At 42.5% G+C, this 16,992-nt stretch overlaps 1 protein-coding gene across 2 annotated transcripts in view; it reads left to right on the top strand.

The window, feature by feature from the left end:
• MICAL2 (microtubule associated monooxygenase, calponin and LIM domain containing 2) overlaps window positions 1–16,992 on the top strand; it is a 52,117-nt gene that overhangs the window by 15,746 nt on the left and 19,379 nt on the right. For both annotated transcript variants that reach the window (XM_054283666.1, XM_054283665.1), the window contains exons 2-13: window positions 1,774–1,981; window positions 2,617–2,733; window positions 3,686–3,787; window positions 5,615–5,770; window positions 6,974–7,074; window positions 9,226–9,483; window positions 10,278–10,393; window positions 11,438–11,564; window positions 11,753–11,843; window positions 11,936–12,083; window positions 14,094–14,293; window positions 15,146–15,258. In XM_054283666.1, coding sequence (XP_054139641.1) covers window positions 1,774–1,981; window positions 2,617–2,733; window positions 3,686–3,787; window positions 5,615–5,770; window positions 6,974–7,074; window positions 9,226–9,483; window positions 10,278–10,393; window positions 11,438–11,564; window positions 11,753–11,843; window positions 11,936–12,083; window positions 14,094–14,293; window positions 15,146–15,258 — 1,737 coding nt within the window. The remainder of the gene's footprint in view (window positions 1–1,773; window positions 1,982–2,616; window positions 2,734–3,685; window positions 3,788–5,614; window positions 5,771–6,973; window positions 7,075–9,225; window positions 9,484–10,277; window positions 10,394–11,437; window positions 11,565–11,752; window positions 11,844–11,935; window positions 12,084–14,093; window positions 14,294–15,145; window positions 15,259–16,992) is intronic.

The following is a 16,992-nucleotide window of genomic DNA, read 5'->3' as shown; positions in this document are numbered from 1 at the left end:
TATTTTCTTTAAAGTTGCATTTATTTATGTATAATACAGCTTGTAAGCGAAAAAAACCCAGCCTCACCTTATCAGACCATGTATGGGCTTGCTTTGTAAACTGTTTCTGACTGCCTGCTCAACATGACTGGAAGCTGTGAAGGCTCAATTGAGTCACTCACTTGTCAGACCTCAGAGTTCCCATGCTAATCACAAGGAGCATGTGCAAAAAGATCCTCTTCAGCTAGGCTTCATGTGCCCTCTGTTATTCTTCCTTTGTATTGTTACATCTGTTGATTTTTATTTTTTTTTAATGTTCATCATGCAGCAAGGAGTGTTCTTCAGAAATTGTGAATTAAATATGTTCTTTTACAAGGAACAAAGCCAAGTGGCTAAGGCAACAGCCTAACTTTAATATCTCTGGTTAACAAAACACTTGCCTAAAGCAAAGCCAAAGCACCTCACAGGAGTTTTTCTTTCAATGGGAATTTATTAGAATTATTTATTAAAATGAAAAAAGACATTTTTGCACTTCTATGATTTGGGTTGGAGAGAAGTCAGCACCAGATACTTTTTGCTCAAGTTGTTGGATCTGAAAACAAATGATGACCAAACCAAAATAAACAAATGACTCTACTTTCTGCAATTGCGATGTAATGGGAACCAGACTGGAATCCAGCGAGGCTGCAGATAGAGCCCCTGCTTGCTTTGAAACTGCAGTCAGTGCCTGGCTCTGTGTGTGGGACACCCAGCAGCGTGTCTGGGATGGGCAGCACAGCCCAGCTTGGCTGTGCTGCAGCTCTCCCATCCTCCCAGACCCACCTTAGCTGTCCCTGCTCCAGCCACGGCACCGCTGGAACCCACAGCAGGGATTTTGGGAAATCTGGGGGCGTTTGGAGGAGTGGAAGGGGTTTGTAGGAGATAGGGAACAACAGCATTGTCCAGCTATGAGACTGCTTCTAATCAGGTTTTAGTAATCAGTCAAGGGAATGTAAGCACTAGATATGCTTGGGGTTTAATTAGTTTGCTTTCTGGAAATCCTTTCTTTGTTGGTCTGTGAAAAATTACAGCTGTCAACTAAAATTTGGGCAGGAATCCTCTGTAATTGTTTTGGAAGAGATTCTTCCAACATAGATTTAAGCTTCTGAAGTGTGATTTTCCTGAAAGTGAGGATGTTTAGCACTGGCTGAAATGGAATAGGACAGGATGAGTTCCCTGGCCCTGGCAGAGGAGGGCAAGTCTGCTGAGTTCCCTTGGCATGTCCTCCTTCCATCAGTGGGTGAACAAGGCTGTTACATCCACCCTCACTTGAAGGAGAGTAGCTAATAGTGTAAGGCTACTGGCTTATCGTAGGTTTGTTCAACAAATCTAGTAAGCGTACACCCATTTCCTCTTTAAAATAAAAAAAGCCTACACTAAGACCTCTTATTTCCTTTCCCCTCCCTTTTACACAACTGTAATGCTGTTGAGAAACAGCTGCAAGCACTTGAGAAACGCTAAATGAGGGTTAGAAATGTGCAAGCAGATGCTCAAAAATGTTCGGCTTTTTGTTGTTTTTTCTCTTACTTCTCTTCATCAGATGCTTTTGTGTCTGCATTAAGCACAGTTTATCATCTTTTTTATGTAGGCTGAATACCACATGCAAGAAAAATTCCGTTGATTTAAGTAAATTACTTGTTTGTGCTCTCAGTAGTGCAAGTCCAGTTGTATTTCAAGTCATACCCACAGAGTAAGATGGAAACTGTGTGGAAGTAATCCAAAACCCTGTGTCCCACCCCTCCTTTTCTCTGCCAGTGTTTAATTATTGGAGGTGGCCCCTGTGGCCTGCGGACTGCCATAGAGCTTGCCTTCCTGGGAGCCAAGGTTGTCGTGGTGGAGAAGCGGGACACTTTCTCCAGGAACAACGTGCTGCACCTCTGGCCCTTTACCATCCACGACCTTCGGGGACTGGGAGCAAAGAAATTTTATGGCAAGTTCTGCGCAGGATCTATTGATCACATCAGTAAGTATCTGAGGGCATGGGCACTGTTCAGATAAGAGCTTGCCTGGATCAGAAGATTGGTGGAGACATTTGTGGTTTGGCAGAAAGTTCATCTACTTTAGCCATGTGCCAGTGCATGTGTGCACACAGAGAGGAAAATAAAATGGTCTTGTTTAAGCAAGGTGGAAATAGAACAAGTTACAGTCTTATGGAGCAGATTTTCTTGTTAGTCTGGTATGATTAAACAACAGGTTTTGATTATGAGGTATGAAGAATATTGATATTTATTCCAGTATGTTGAAGGTAGGCACAAATAACAGAATGGACTATTTTACAGGGAAATATGCTGTAAAATTTTGTATTCTAAAATGTGCTGGTTAGCAGATATTTTAAATGTCATCAAGAGGCAAACCTCTACAAAATCATTCTAAGAAACTCAGCTGAAATGAGTTTTGCCAGCAAGATTGTGCTGCAAGAGGAAAGGGAGGCGGAAGAGAACAACATCCTGTGGTAGTTGCTATGTTTGCATTCATTACAGTATGGGAAATGGAAATGCTGCACACTTGTGTTAACAATGAATTTCAGTTCTCTAGCAGGCTGGTGGCAGCTGGGGTTGCTTACTTATCAAATACATCTTTGTCACTTGCTCTCCACAGGTATTCGACAGCTTCAACTCATCCTCTTCAAAGTTGCACTTATCCTTGGAGTGGAAATTCACGTGAACCTGGAATTCGTGAAAGTCCTGGAGCCTCCTGAAGATCAAGAAAACCAAAGTATTATTTATCATAATACATTCTGCTCACAGCGACTTCTTTTTGAGCCAGGTGTTACGTGAAGTTGCATAAGGCAGTCAAACACTGTTTACAGAAATAAAGAGTTTTTTGCCCTCCTTACTCAGCCAGCCCTGTTCTGTGCAGTGTGATGAGTATCAGTGTGACAGAGCACTGATAAATCTTAAAACACAGCCCAGGCTGAGAAGCTCAGGTTTTGCGCTATGCCTTCTGGCATGTGTTTGAGGCTTTGTAGGGAGTCTGGTGTGGCTTCTCAGGATCTTCTTGATAATATAAACATTGAGGATGGATGAAGTGCCCAGGGCCTTGTTTTTGCATTCACGTTTGATAGAACGCCCACTGGCACACAGACTCTTATCAGCATTCTTATGCAAGATTTTTAAACAATAGAAAAAGATTCTAATTCTCTATTTTTTTTTAAATATTAGTTTTTTGGATGTAGTATCCATTTTAAAATTTTAATTTAAACTCTCTGGTATCTCTTCAAAGGGTCACATAGTGACAGCAGAACAAGCATATTAGTTTAAATAAAGTATATATAATTTTAAAACACAGACAGTACAAACACTTTCACATAATCAGCTTTGTAAAAAGAATAAATTTAACTTTGTGAGTATGCTTCCATTTAATTTCTGTTTAGAAGACAATTAAAAGCCCTGATGATGGAATGCTATTTTTCCTCTTTTAGTAGCCAGTTCTTTCTTGCAGTAAGCACATGTATGTACTGCCCTGGTAAGGTGGCTGGGGGGTTGTTTCTGTGAGAATCAAGTGCTTGAGCATCTTCTTGTGGTGTGGCTCTGAGAGGAAGCTGCTGCATTAGGTGATCCAGAGAATGAGAAATGCACCCCTGTATCTCAGTGCCCTTTCCTCAGACTCTGAAATCACTTCTCTGTTGTAATACTGAAGAATTAATAAATATTACTTGTATTTTCAGAGATGGGTTGGAGAGCTGAGTTTCTCCCCATGGATCACCCTTTGTCAGAGTATGAATTTGATGTTATCATTGGTGCAGACGGCCGCAGGAACACGTTGGAAGGTGGGTGAATGTGTGGTTTTAGCCTTATTACTGTCTTTAGGGTACCTTGAACGATCTGAAAGTCAGAGCAAAGAAAGAGACAAAGCAGCAGGTTACCTTTCAATCCATGGAAGTCTGTGTGAAAGCTGTTATTTCATGTGGTACCTTTTGGTTTTGTTGTTCAGTCGTAGCTCAAAGTAAAAGACATTTAATGTCATTACTGCTTCTGAGCTCTGTATGTTTGCCCTGCCTACAGAATGCATTGTGGTGCCATTGGGCTGGCTTCAAGGTTAAGTAATTATATGATGATTTAACTTGGAGGAAGCTGACAAGATATAGGTCAGGAATGGCATAGCTTTTGCTGTTGTGCTGTGAATTTGCCCTGTGTGCTTGAACTCGTGACTAAAAGGTGACTGTCAGGTATTTAATGAAGGCAACAGAGGCTTTACTTCTTTGTAAATGAGACTGAACTTCAGAAGCAGCTCCTTTAGAAACAATGGTAAAAGGTAATAAATATCTCTAAGGTTTGTGGGAGTAGAGGGTGTAAATGTTTCCTGAACTTGAGTCACTGCTGAGAATTCAGAGCACCTGAGCTGTGTTTCTTAGAGAGACACTGGCTAAGCTGCTCCTGCATCACAGGAACAAACCTTTTACTTAATTATGCATTTCCCTTTTAACTCTAATTATATCCAAGCTAGTTTCCATTCTCTTAAGTACGCTTTTTCCTTTTTTTTTATTGGCTTTGTAGTTTGTCTGCTTATTCATTTATCTGCCAACTACAGTGTGCTTACAGTTAATTCCTTGTAATGCTGTACTGGAAATTTCCCTACACTGTTATCTGGCTGTCCCCCATAAAACACTGTTTAAATAGTCAGGCACCATCAAAACCTAATTATTCTTACCTCACCTGCAGACTCTGTCAAGAGGTTAATGTTTATCATCATACCAGGATCTAGGGGAGTGATAGGTGCACTGAAGATATGTACAGAAGCTGGTGTTGTCTTACCAAATCCCAATGAAATAATGAGAGTATATCAAGAAGCACAGAGAAATAAATCCATAACCAGTTTATTCCTTGCTATAAAATAACATATTCATACGATATCATCTGCAGTGAGCCAAAAATACACTAAGGATCCTCTGTTCTACTTCATAATTTAGTAACAGAAGAGGGGAAGATACAGATGGAAAAACTTCAATGTGTGATTGCAGGATTGTGGCTCAGGGGGCTTTTTTTCAGTGAAAAACGAAAGCAGAGATGGAGCAAGGAGCTTCTCAGTTGGTCTCACCTTGGTAATATAACAGTTAACCCTCTAAATGTTTTTCAATTCCAGATACCTGTGGAAAATGTCATTAGCTGGTAGTGTGTGCACCTAAGCACTGCTACAGAGGTTTCTATTTTTCACATCATTCTCTGCTGCTTTTTGACTGATGATTTCTTGCATATTTTTTCAAGAGCTGTTTACTGCCTATATAAGAAATACCTAACTTGCCATTTAGCATGTTAAAAATGTCTCCCTCCACTGAAATTGACCTGTTGTATTCCCAGACATGTAAAAAAAAAAATTTCCACGTTTTTCTTTAGTTATAGTTTTTCCTGAAGTTCTTCCCTTAGTTCCCCATCCAGCCATTTTTCAATGAGACTTTATCTTGAATGCAGTGCAGCTCTAGTTGTGCAGCTGAAAATGGGGAGAAAAGACTCCTTTACATTCAGAGGAATTTTGGAGGCATGGTGGAATCTACTGACGGCATGTTGTTTGATAAGTGTAGGAAGGACATTGAGCTGACCCTCCCTGAAAGTCCACTCTGAAGCTTGCAGTGGTTTTAATTCCTGTCTTTGCTCCGCAGGCTTCAGGAGGAAGGAATTTCGTGGGAAGCTGGCTATAGCAATCACTGCCAATTTCATAAACAGAAATACAACTGCAGAAGCCAAGGTAGAAGAAATCAGTGGGGTTGCTTTCATCTTCAATCAGAAGTTCTTCCAGGACCTGAAAGAGGAAACGGGTGAGTGCATCCTCATTTTTTCCACTGCCAAATACAAGAGGCAGCAGGGCACAACTCTATGTGCCAGGCCACCCTCTTGTTACTGGTAACATCAGTTTTGAATAATCTGTGTAAAATATTTCCAAGTGATAAAATATTGTTGATGTCAGAAGCTTGCAGATGGAGGTGTCCATTTATGGTACAGTGGGATATTTTTTTAGCTTGGGTGTTGCCACATCATGGCTTGTTTTAGTGTTTAAATTTTTCTCAACTGCAAAAATGTCTGCTATGTTGAACAAATTTGGAAGAGCATTTTCAGGGCCCAGAGATTTTTCCTTAAGACATGATTTGTTTTGTTTCTATCCGTTCACATGCTGAACAGCTTAAACCCTTTGAAAAAATCTCTGCCCTTCTGGGAGGAGTTCATTCTTGCTTTTTGATGTGTGGAGCTGATAAACTGAGAAGACCTAGAATCTGCCATAAATACTAAAAATATAAACTGTGAAACACACCTTAATGGAAAGGGGTTTCAGAATAGTTGCATTCACTGTTTTTTAAAAAAAATTACTATTGTAATTGAAACCAAACCCCCTGGTTAGACCCAATGCCAGAGCCCTAGCAACCTGAAAAACACTTTGCTCCCTTGGCACCCAGTTCTACCTCAGGAACTGTTAATGCTGTAGTTAACTAGATGTTCCCTGAAAGAATGCTGAATAACTTTAAACTGTGCTGAGAAAAAACTGCTGTTGGGCGATGTCACCCTGATTTTTTAAGTTTTTCTAAGCCTTCTGATTCTTTTAACAAACTTTCTCACACACTTTATGTAAATAACTCATTGTTTTGCATTCTTTTATGGAGGAGGAGAAATTTGATGGACTGTTGGTTTGTCCAGTGTCATTGGAGAGGTGGCACTGTCACCCTCCAATCCACTGTCAGTTTTGGAAACGTATAAATGTTGGAGTCAGAAATTAAAAATTCTCTTTTTGCCTTGGAAGAGCTGCATGTCCGCATTGTGTTATTTTTTGTCCTACAGTGACAGGGTGAGACCACTGTCCTCCCTTGTTTTGTTGGACAGCATTCTGCCCTCTAATCCTTCATCCCAGCTGGGAGAGGGGATGCAGCCCAAGAAGGAAAGGCACCTGCTGGGATCAGTCCTGTGCTGTTGGTGAATGACACGGGCAGAGCGCTGCCTTCAGTGACAAATGTGCCTGTCTCTCTTTTCAGGGATTGACCTGGAGAATATTGTTTACTATAAAGACAGCACGCATTATTTTGTGATGACAGCAAAAAAGCAGAGTCTTCTGGACAAAGGAGTGATTATTAACGTATGTAAAAATGCTGGCTAAACCCTGTTTTATTTACTTGGCACAGAGTAAGTGTGAACATCTGCATAAATGTTGCTGGATGTTAGACAGGGTGTTTATAGACTTAATCACTTCATTCAAGCTCAGGCCACTTGGATCTTACTCTGACATTTTTAGGATTTGCTTTTTCCCTTCAGTCAGCTCAAAGTTTCAATAGAGAACTGAAAACAATACTTCCTAAATTAATCAGTTTTGAAACTGGCTGAAATGGGATCTTGACTCACCTTGGAAATTCGTGGTGGGATCGTCACAGCAGAAAATAAAAACCTCAGTTATTTAAGGGTGAACTTAGCACAGCTATGTTCAGTTTTATCAGGCAAGTAAGGAAGTGTAAAAACCTACCCTAGGATAAATTGCAAATTCTTTAAAGTGGGTGAAACATAATAGAAGAAGGCTATAAACATGATGGCCTGACCTTTCAGGGGTATGTGTGATTTTGAGGTATTTTTTTCTTTCTTTTTTTTCCTTCTTCTGTAAAATATAGGGTTTATTTTCTTTTGTTTCTAGGAAGTGTTATGGCACCACTTAAATTTCCTTTTCTGGAAACCCAATAGAGTTCAATTTTTCTTGGAAAGCAAAGCAGTGCCAAAACAGCCAAGTGTGATTTCCTGAAGGAAGTACTTGTGGGGAGCTGTTAAAAGGGCTTTTGGCTTTCTAATAGGACCACTCAGCTCAGGGCCATGATTCCCTGCCCTTTTGGAGGCCAGGGGCTCCCAGGGCAGAGCTGCTGTCCATGACCAACCAGGGCGGGAGAGAGGAAGGGTCAAACCCCTTGGTCTAAATGCAGTGCCACTAGAGCTTGCAAGGGATGGTGTTCAGGAAATATTATATCAAGTTTTTGTGCATTCTAACTTAAACTGTTAATGGGCTTTGGTAAATCAAGCCCACCGTCTTCTACCTCCTGGAGTTCGTTGGCCTCAAGCTTTGTTCAAACATAGGCAATTTTTTTCCCTCTTTATTCTTTCTTTTTTCTTTTTCTTTTCTATGAAGTGCAAGTAACTTCAACTGTACAGTAAATGCACCAAGTAACACAAAATAAAATAAATAAAATAAAGTAAATAAATAAAAGCCCCATGGCATTTTTCACATACTTGTGGTTCTGTAAAAGATGACCTATGACATTGAGTTCAGTTTCTTCCAGGCTCACTAGATTACTTGAACCCCACTTGAAGTTATAACAGCTTGGAAATGGAGGGACTAATATCAATTGTGTATTTTTCATTTCAAGCAATTTTCTGAAATCCTCTTTACTTTCAGTGATTGTGTGTCTATTTCCATACATAGGTGTCTGTTTAAGATGATGTTTTCGAGATGATTCATCACTGCTGATATGTGTAGGCCCTGAGATTGTGGGGCCTGTGTTTGTAGGTGAGGGCAGTCCCAGGGGATCTGTGGGGACTTTGGAGCAGAGGAGCAGCAGCTGTGGCTCATCAGAGCTGTTTTCATGGCCTACTCAGCTCTGAATGGAAAAAAAATCAACCACCCCAGTGTGTCTGGTGCAACTGGGCTAATAGCAGTTCTGTGGCATCATCTGTGATTAGGGGTCTCATCCATGATTAGGCTGGAAATAGAACCTCATTATCACTGCCTTTAAGTAGGATGACCTATAAAGGCAGGGTCCTTTACCACTCTCCCCAAGGAAAAACGTGACCCAAAAATGAACAGAAAAGCTGCTACAGTCCAGGTTTGAGTGTGGAGTTGTTACTGAGATGTCGAGTCAAACCTTGAGGCTGAGCCCCCATGCCACAGCATCAGTGCTTCTGCTCTCCTGTGGTTTCAGATGGGGGGTGCACGTGTGCAGAAAAGCATTGCAGTGATGTGGATGACATCTTTTGATGCGAGGGAAGTAATGTTCTGAAAAGATCACATCACCAAGGAACCGGGAGGAGCTGTAATTTTCTGTTGCAGACAAAGCTGCTGGTTCAGCGTGGGCAAGGAAAGTTTCTGTTTGGGGCAGTACCTGTGCTTGTGCATTGGCTTTTTGGAGATGACAAGTGTCACTTGTTTCTTGCTGCTGTGAGATGTGTGGCTCCCAGTCCTGCTGTGAGACTGCAGTGTTCCAGTTCAGAGAGGACATTGGAGTCTCTCATCCCAAATCCTTCTTCCTTGCAGGACTCTGTTGACACCGAGCTGCTGCTCTGTGGGGAAAATGTGAACCAGAGCAATTTGCTGTCCTACGCCAGAGAAGCTGCTGACTTTGCAACCAACTACCAGCTGCCTTCCTTGGATTTTGCAATTAATCATTATGGCCAGCCAGATGTAGCAATGTTTGATTTTACCTCCATGTATGCATCTGAAAACGCTGCACTGGTGAGAGAGAGGCACAGACATCAGCTCCTGGTGGCTCTTGTTGGAGATAGTTTGCTTGAGGTATATCTTGGAATGCCTTCCAAGTAGTATTTTCAGGTGTTTTACTTTACTTCCTTAATCCAACCATTCAATCTAGCCTCCTGTATAAAATGTCCTCTTTTACGTGTCTGGAAACAGTGGTGCCTTCTTTGGAATAGATTTTCCCCCTTTTTTCTTTTCTCCTTTATTATGCCATAGTTTGTCATAGCTAATGCTTGGCTGGCAGCCTCTGGCTGAGATCCCATTTTGCTTTATGCAAGTTGTGTTTCTGTCTGAAAACTGTGAGCTCCGTGTCCTCAGCTTGGGTGCATGGCATAATTTTACTGAATTCCATCATAGACAAAAACTTGATCCAAATTATTATTGCAGTCACTTTGTCTTAGTATGTTCCCTTTTTTTTCTTTCTGAAGTGAAAAGTGTATGCTGCAACTTTTTTTTTTTTAATTCATGCTGACAGCCTGAGGCATTTGTAAAGAGCAGTCCAAAGCAAATTTAGGAGGTGAAAAGGGCATCTTTTTTTTTCCTTTAATAATTCTTGAGTCTTCTTTTTATCCTCAACCTATACCTTTTAGGGCTAAGAAATTTGTTTTTACATGTAGAAGTTAAAAAAAAGGAAAAAGTGAAAAAAGTGATCTTCTTCCCCTGCCTAAGACTTAAAGGAGAGGCACATTTAAAACCTGTGTTGCCTTTTGACTCTTTCTGGGCTATTTTTCCAAGACAGTATGTAACCCTGGACTCCAAATTGACATTGAAAGTTACTGTTGTGGTAAGAAGTTAGGAAGTGCAGAGAACTAAAGTGTCACTGCTCCTTGCAGCCCTTCTGGCCCATGGGCACTGGCTGTGCCAGAGGCTTCCTGGCCGCCTTTGACACGGCGTGGATGGTGCGGGGCTGGGCGCAGGGGAAGCCCCCGCTGGAGGTCCTGGCTGAACGGTGAGTGCTGCTCTGCCCCCCGGCATTCCCAGCCTTTGAAAGAGCCACTGCAGGGCAGGGGTTTTCAGAATGCTATCAGGAGAAATAGTATTAGGGTTTAAATCACTGATTTATGGCACTAAAGTGTGGTCCTTAAAGAAATAGAGCAAAGGGACCTTGTATCAAAAAAACCCTGAACCTCCAGCCATCTCAACACCTGTTTTTTATCATCAAAATAAAAAAAAAAATCCTGAAAGGAGTCTAAATGAATTCTTCAACAGTAACAGCTTTCAGAGTTGGTCTCTGTGATTTTTAACTCTGCATTTTGGCGTAGTGGTGCTCTCTTTAGGCTGATAAATATGTGGAGAATTATTATAATGCTGCACCAGAAAATTTTTTTGACTGGAGCAACAAAATCTGTTGCTAAGTACAGCAGCAGTCTTGGCGTCATCATGGTCTGATGGTTGAATTTGCTGACTTAGGTCCTGCTGGCAGCCACCCTGCTCTCCTACAGCTGCCCAGGCTGTTTTGGGGTAGATATGTAATAGGAAGAGTCATGGTTGTGGGAATGCAAGCAGGAGCTTTACTAACTACTGCACTTTGGGAATGTTTAAGGTAGAAGCCTGTGGGATGACTCAAACACGGCCTAATCCCAAATGGAAAATTGAACAGCATAGTAAAAAAAGCTGTGGTGGTTATAGGAATTGCAGGATGACAGGATTTAGGGCTATTATGTGGTAAAAAAGTTACTTCTTGAGTAGATGTTAAAGCAAAACCAGATGACTAGATGATGTAACCTCCTTTTTTTTCCCTCCTTTTTCTTGTTCACTTCCTGCCTCAGGAAAATGTGGGCATAATCTCTAAGTGTCCATCCTGTCCTTTTTCTGTCTGACATTCTTCTGCTGAGTGGGGATAAGGAATGGGATGGATAAATTATGCATTTGGTCCCTAACACTTGTCTTGGCAGAAACAAAATGAAGTTTAGGCAGCTGCAAAAAACCCCCGATCTCTTATAAATAAATATTTATTTTAATACATAAATCTTGCATCTTTTTCCTCTCCAAGAGAGAGCATTTATCGACTCTTGCCTCAGACAACCCCTGAAAACATTAATAAGAACTTTGACCAGTACACCATTGACCCAGGAACAAGATACCCAAACTTGAACTCGAGCTGTGTTCGACCTCACCAGGTCAGTACTTAAAAGACTTGTTTGTGAAATCAGTTCTTTTTTTATCAAGAGTAAATAGGGCTGCAAGGGGCGTGGAAACAAAATCTTCAGGAGACTCCTTAATTTAGAACCAGCTGCTGATAAAGTTAACCTGGAAACAGAACTGGTTTTTTGTCTGATGTTATGCTGGTGATTGCTTTTCCTTGTAGGTGAGACAATTATATGTTACCAATGAGCTACAGCAGTGTCCTCTTGAGAGAGTGAGCTCCATTCGAAGATCAGTGAACCTCACAAGACAGGGTAAGTGGCATCTCCTGTTTGCTGTGGCTTAACATTTCTGGCCTTCTGAGCATGAGAAGCTGACTGAAAGGTTTGCTTTCCCCTTTCTGCAGAGTCAGATATTCGACCTAACAAGCTTCTGACGTGGTGCCAGAAGCAGACGGAGGGATACCGAAACGTCAACGTCACTGACCTGACCAGCTCCTGGAAAAGTGGCCTTGCCCTGTGTGCCATCATCCATCGCTTCAGGCCTGACCTCATGTAAGTGACAGCAGGGGAACTCCTTGGCTGAGGCATTTGCAAAGGGCAGGGTAAGACCAGGGCAGCCCTGGCGCTCTGCAGTCCCCTTGTGTGGCTGCTTCCTGCAAGGAACTGCACACCATGGCCAGGTGTGGAGCGGGAAGGGTGGGGTTGGGTTTGCTGTGTTTCTTCTAGATGTCCTTGCATGCTGTTTAGAATGAAACAGATGTGCTTTCAAAGAGCTAGGAGGGTTTTGAACCCTGTGATATATCGTGTTTGTGGGAGTCATGTGTCTGTTTAAAACAAAATTGGCAGTTTTGGGGGAATGGGTAGAGCTGTGTTCCCAGATCCCTGGAGACAGGTTTTGGTGTCTGTTTGAAACCACAGCCATGAAGCACAATCCTCTGTTGCAGAAATGCTGGGTGAACCTGAATGAGCCATCCTCCATGTGTTGTACTGGTTGCTGTGACAGTCAAAGAGGGAAATGTTGGACTGTGGAGATGGAGATTTTGCACAACTCTGTCCAGGAGAGCACAGAGTCCTTTCATATGGGCAAAGCAAGGGCTGGGCCTTGAAAATTAACTGCCCTAGGGCTTGAGTGTAAGCCAGCATTCCCCTTTTGGCACAGTTTCTGGGGTCCTAGTGCTGCATGCCCCAACTCCGTGCATCTGAATATTTTGTAATGTCCCATAGTTAGATACAAGAAGGTCAGTGTGTAGCAGGTGTCAGGAAATAGCAATTGCTGGCACCGCTGGGTGCAGTCAGCAAGGTGACTCTCTCTCCTCACCTGTCTCCAAAATGCAGTGGATGCATTCTCTTGTCTTCCTACAGAGCCTTAGGAGTCACACATGAATTACTGTTATCCTCCCTTTATTGTGGATAAATGAAAGGAATGATTGAACTTTTTTATGAGGTGTGATAAATTGGAAAAGAATAGGAGTGGTACCTAGAGTGCTTGTTTGTACAGTTTTGCCAGAGGAAGAGCTGAGATTTTAAGAGCAGGAATTTTTTTTTGGCCTTGGGTTGGTTTAAAAGAATTAGAATTCTGGATGTTTTTGGGAGAGTGGATACAGAAAGCAGAGTAATCTTTGCTGACTGTGGAAAACATGTTCTCTACAGTGCTCTCTACAAGGTCGATAAATTTATCTTGAGCTAACAGACCTCCTGCTGTTCAATTAATGTTGTGTTTGGATCTTGTTGGCTTCTTGCATTCAGTGAGCCTGCTGAAGGACTTGGCTGGATGAAAGCTAGGCAGGCAGGAGAGGTGGCTGCCAGTGACAGCTCCCAGCTCCAGAAATGGGCAGTGGGTGAGTGAGGGAAGAGGAGAAGTTCTTTGGGAATTCAAAAACTCGCATTCCACTGTGAGGAGAAAGAAACTACCCTGCCTGGAGCTTTGTAATTTATTTACATGTTTATTTTAGTCATGAATTTTGGAAGCTGTTCAAAAGATCAGAGTCTTAGAATAGATCTCATAGAAAATGGATTAGAGAGTGGATAACAGAGTTCCAGATGTGTGATGCACTTATTTAGTGCACTGCTAAATTCAGTTATGACCTGGGCAGGAGGTCCCTGCTCAAACCGTGTGCGTAACACATTAAAAAAGGAAAGGTAGTGTCTGTGCATGTGTGTGCACACACATAATATGCTACTTCCATAGAATGCTGTCCTAAATTTCTTCCTGCTGGCTTTGATGATTTATAAAACTATTTGAACCTAAGTAATCTCTTGCTAATGGATGAAGTCTGTAGTAGTTCAGCTGTATTTGGAGAAGGAAAAGGTTTGTTAGCACTTCTGAGGAAGAATTGCATCTCTCCAATAGATAAATTTTTTTTTTTGTGGGACCACATCAAGGTCCAGTTCAGTGAAAAAGCTTTTAAATTCCATTTCCGGCAAAGTCAGTATTTGCAATGAGGGGATTTGTGTGAGGGTCTTGTAGCTCAGTGAGATGCTGGTGCTGCTGTGCCACGGGAGCGCGGCGCAAACCGGAGGGGAGCAGGAACGAGCGATGCCGCTGTCTGTCTGTCCCCGCAGTGACTTCGATGCCCTGAACGAAGAGGACGCGGTGAGGAACAACCAGCTGGCCTTCGACGTGGCCGAGCGGGAGTTCGGCATCCCGCCGGTGACCACGGGCCAGGAGCTGGGCTCGGCCGGGGAGCCCGACAAGCTCAGCATGGTGCTCTACCTGTCCAAGTTCTACGAGCTGTTCCGCGGCACGCCGCTGCGCGCAGTCGGTGAGCGCCGCGCCCCGAGCGGCTGATGGGCGCTGCTCCCCAGCCAACAGGCTTGTCCCACTGAGGCACGGGTGGAATTTTCCAGAGTAGGAATCCATTTTGATTTAGGCAAAATGTAAATCTTTGAGTTAAGTCTGTAGTTTGCAAACATGGCTGTTCAGTCTGACTGCCTGTTCTCTCAGAGAAACTGCTTCAGCTGAAGGACAGAGACAAGGAGGGGGCAGACAGACAGAGCAGGGTCAAAATGAGCCAGGAGTTCTTTCTGATAAAGAAGAATTAGTGGCAAATGTCACATGAAATCAGTAAAATGAGCTTATTGTGACATTGCGTGCATATGCGTTTGAGAGGGAGGTAAAAAAGGATCTGGGGTTCCCAGAGGCACGCATGTCATGTTAGGGTGATGATCCCCACATCCAGCACTGTAATAAACATACCGGCTTTACAACTTCCACAAAAGTTGTGGAGTTTGTTTGCTCCCACAAATCACCAGCAGAGCCCTTCTGGCCTGCAAGAGTTACCTCAGGCTTAACACAGGAAATGGGGGAGAATTTGATTGGAGACCAAGGTTTTGTGGGTCCTTGGTGGTTTCAGGAGTAGGAGCAGCTGGATGACTGCTGCTTGACATCATGGAGGGCATCTATCAAGTTGTTGGTGTGATTCCCTGGTAGCACATTGATGCTTGCGTTTCTCTCCTCCTTTTTCTAAAAAGCCACCCTACATTGTATGTATTTACTTTTATTTGTCTGTGTTTCTCATATACAATTGCTACCAGCACTCAACTGGAAAACTTTGGCTTAGAATAATTTAAAAACAAATCTAAGTAAATATCCTAAGCAGTTGTTTTTTCAACAGATGCTGCTGAGAAGCAAAATGGAGAAAATAATGATCCTGGTTCACTACAATCATCAAATTTCATCTTTAATAATTATATCAATTTAACTTTACCAAGAAAACGAGTACCAAAGGTGAGTTGTGAAGCAAGACTTGCCCTATGAATATTTTTTTCCTGAAAAGATGAAAATAAGCTTTCAGGCTCAGAAATAAGGTGTTTATATATACACTGCTATAATTTTCTGAGCTATTTCTACCTGTAAGAAAAAGAGTCCTATAGCTCTGTATTCCTGGAGTTAAATATACAGCCATTTTATTATATACCAGTTCAAATAATCAGTGCTATGCTAGACTGTTTATTGACTGGGAGGGAGTGCTGCTTGTTGAAAAAAGCAGTGATTTGCAGAGTTTGTGGATGCTGTCAGGGTTCTGAAGAGAAGCTTTCCAGCTCCTACAGAGGAAACCTGCAATGGTGACAAACAGTGGGCAGGTTGATCAGCAACTTTGGGATAACCATCTCTTAGTCATGCCCGTGTACTTTTCTCTCTTGGTTACTTATTAATGAAAACTTATTGACAGGCCCTGTTATATCCCTGTATTATAAAAAAATCCATGCCCTTACATGCTGTGATTAAGGACTACAGAGCCTTGAAGCTTTGCAGAGGCCTGAGTTAACACATGTACACATCTACTGCATTTCTCAGTATTTTAATATACTGCTTTTTAAATTTGTTGCTCTGTTGTCTTGTAGAAATGTGATTTCTATTTTTTTCACCTGAAGAATTACTCCATTATTTCCAGATACTTCCTACACTGACTTTTGTCTTGAATATTTTCCGTCCTGCAAACTCTTTTTGAAAACCTATGGACAATCAATTGTCCAGTAGCTTAAAATATCCTTGTTGGGAAATAATTTTTCCTGCCACCCACATATACACAAAACTAAGTGACATGGTTCCCAGATAGCCAAGCTGTGAGAAACCAAACAGGCAGAATAAACTTTGCTTTTTCTTGTGGGTGACTTCTTTAGAAGGAAAACCTTTATCATGACCACAGTGTTGTTTTTCAATGAGTTGCTTGCAGAAGTAAACAGACTTTTAGCAGTGGGGAGAGCTTTCCATTACTGAGCCATAGAGCCTCTGACTAACCTCTTGTCATGAAATAAGCCTTCTGTCATAGCAGTGCTGGAGTTCTTGGCAGTGCATGAAAGCACGAGGTGATTTGCTTGAAGGGCCCCTCTGGTTTCCCACCAGGGGAGCCCGTTGGAAATGAGAAGTGGAAGTGTTATTTCCCCAGTCAGCTTGGGAAACAAGGCATTGTGTGCGAGGTTTTGCAGCTCTGTCACGGATGGGCTGTGAAACCAAGCAAGGTGGGTCAGGGTTCTCGGATTAGGACAGACTTGGGAGTGCCATAACCAGCTGAAACTAGTTGGGAAATTAAACTCCTTGGAAAGCAATTGCTTGAGTTCAGGGTCTGGCTGTGGCTTCAGTTTTAGGGTTCTTTCCCCTGCAGAAAGTGGTGCTGAGCATTATCAAGGTGTATGTATATCAAATGTTCTGTCCAGGCTTTAGCAGAGCAGGGAGTGTTGCTCTCTGAACTTCCATGGCATGCAGTTTGTCCTTGGATCGGGCTGGAGGAGGGATCCTTATCTGGGCTGTGAGAGACCAGGAAGCGGGGCCTGGAGCTGGGCTGGCTGTGGCTGTTCTGGCAGCCTGTGCTGGGCTGGATCATGTTTTCCATTCTCCTCGGAGTGTCAGCCCGGCTGGAGAGGAACTGAGATTTCCTGTGCTCCAGACTAATAAATGAATGGAGGTGTTTACACAATGCAGGGCGCAGCCCTTTCTGAGTCCTGCTCGGCAATTAAATTG

Source organism: Melozone crissalis, unplaced genomic scaffold, assembly GCF_028551555.1.
Source record: "Melozone crissalis strain CALT ecotype California unplaced genomic scaffold, PUWL_Pcris_2 ptg000038l_1, whole genome shotgun sequence".
NCBI classification, from domain to species: domain Eukaryota; kingdom Metazoa; phylum Chordata; class Aves; order Passeriformes; family Passerellidae; genus Melozone; species Melozone crissalis.
This window is presented reverse-complemented; position numbering and strand designations above follow the sequence as displayed.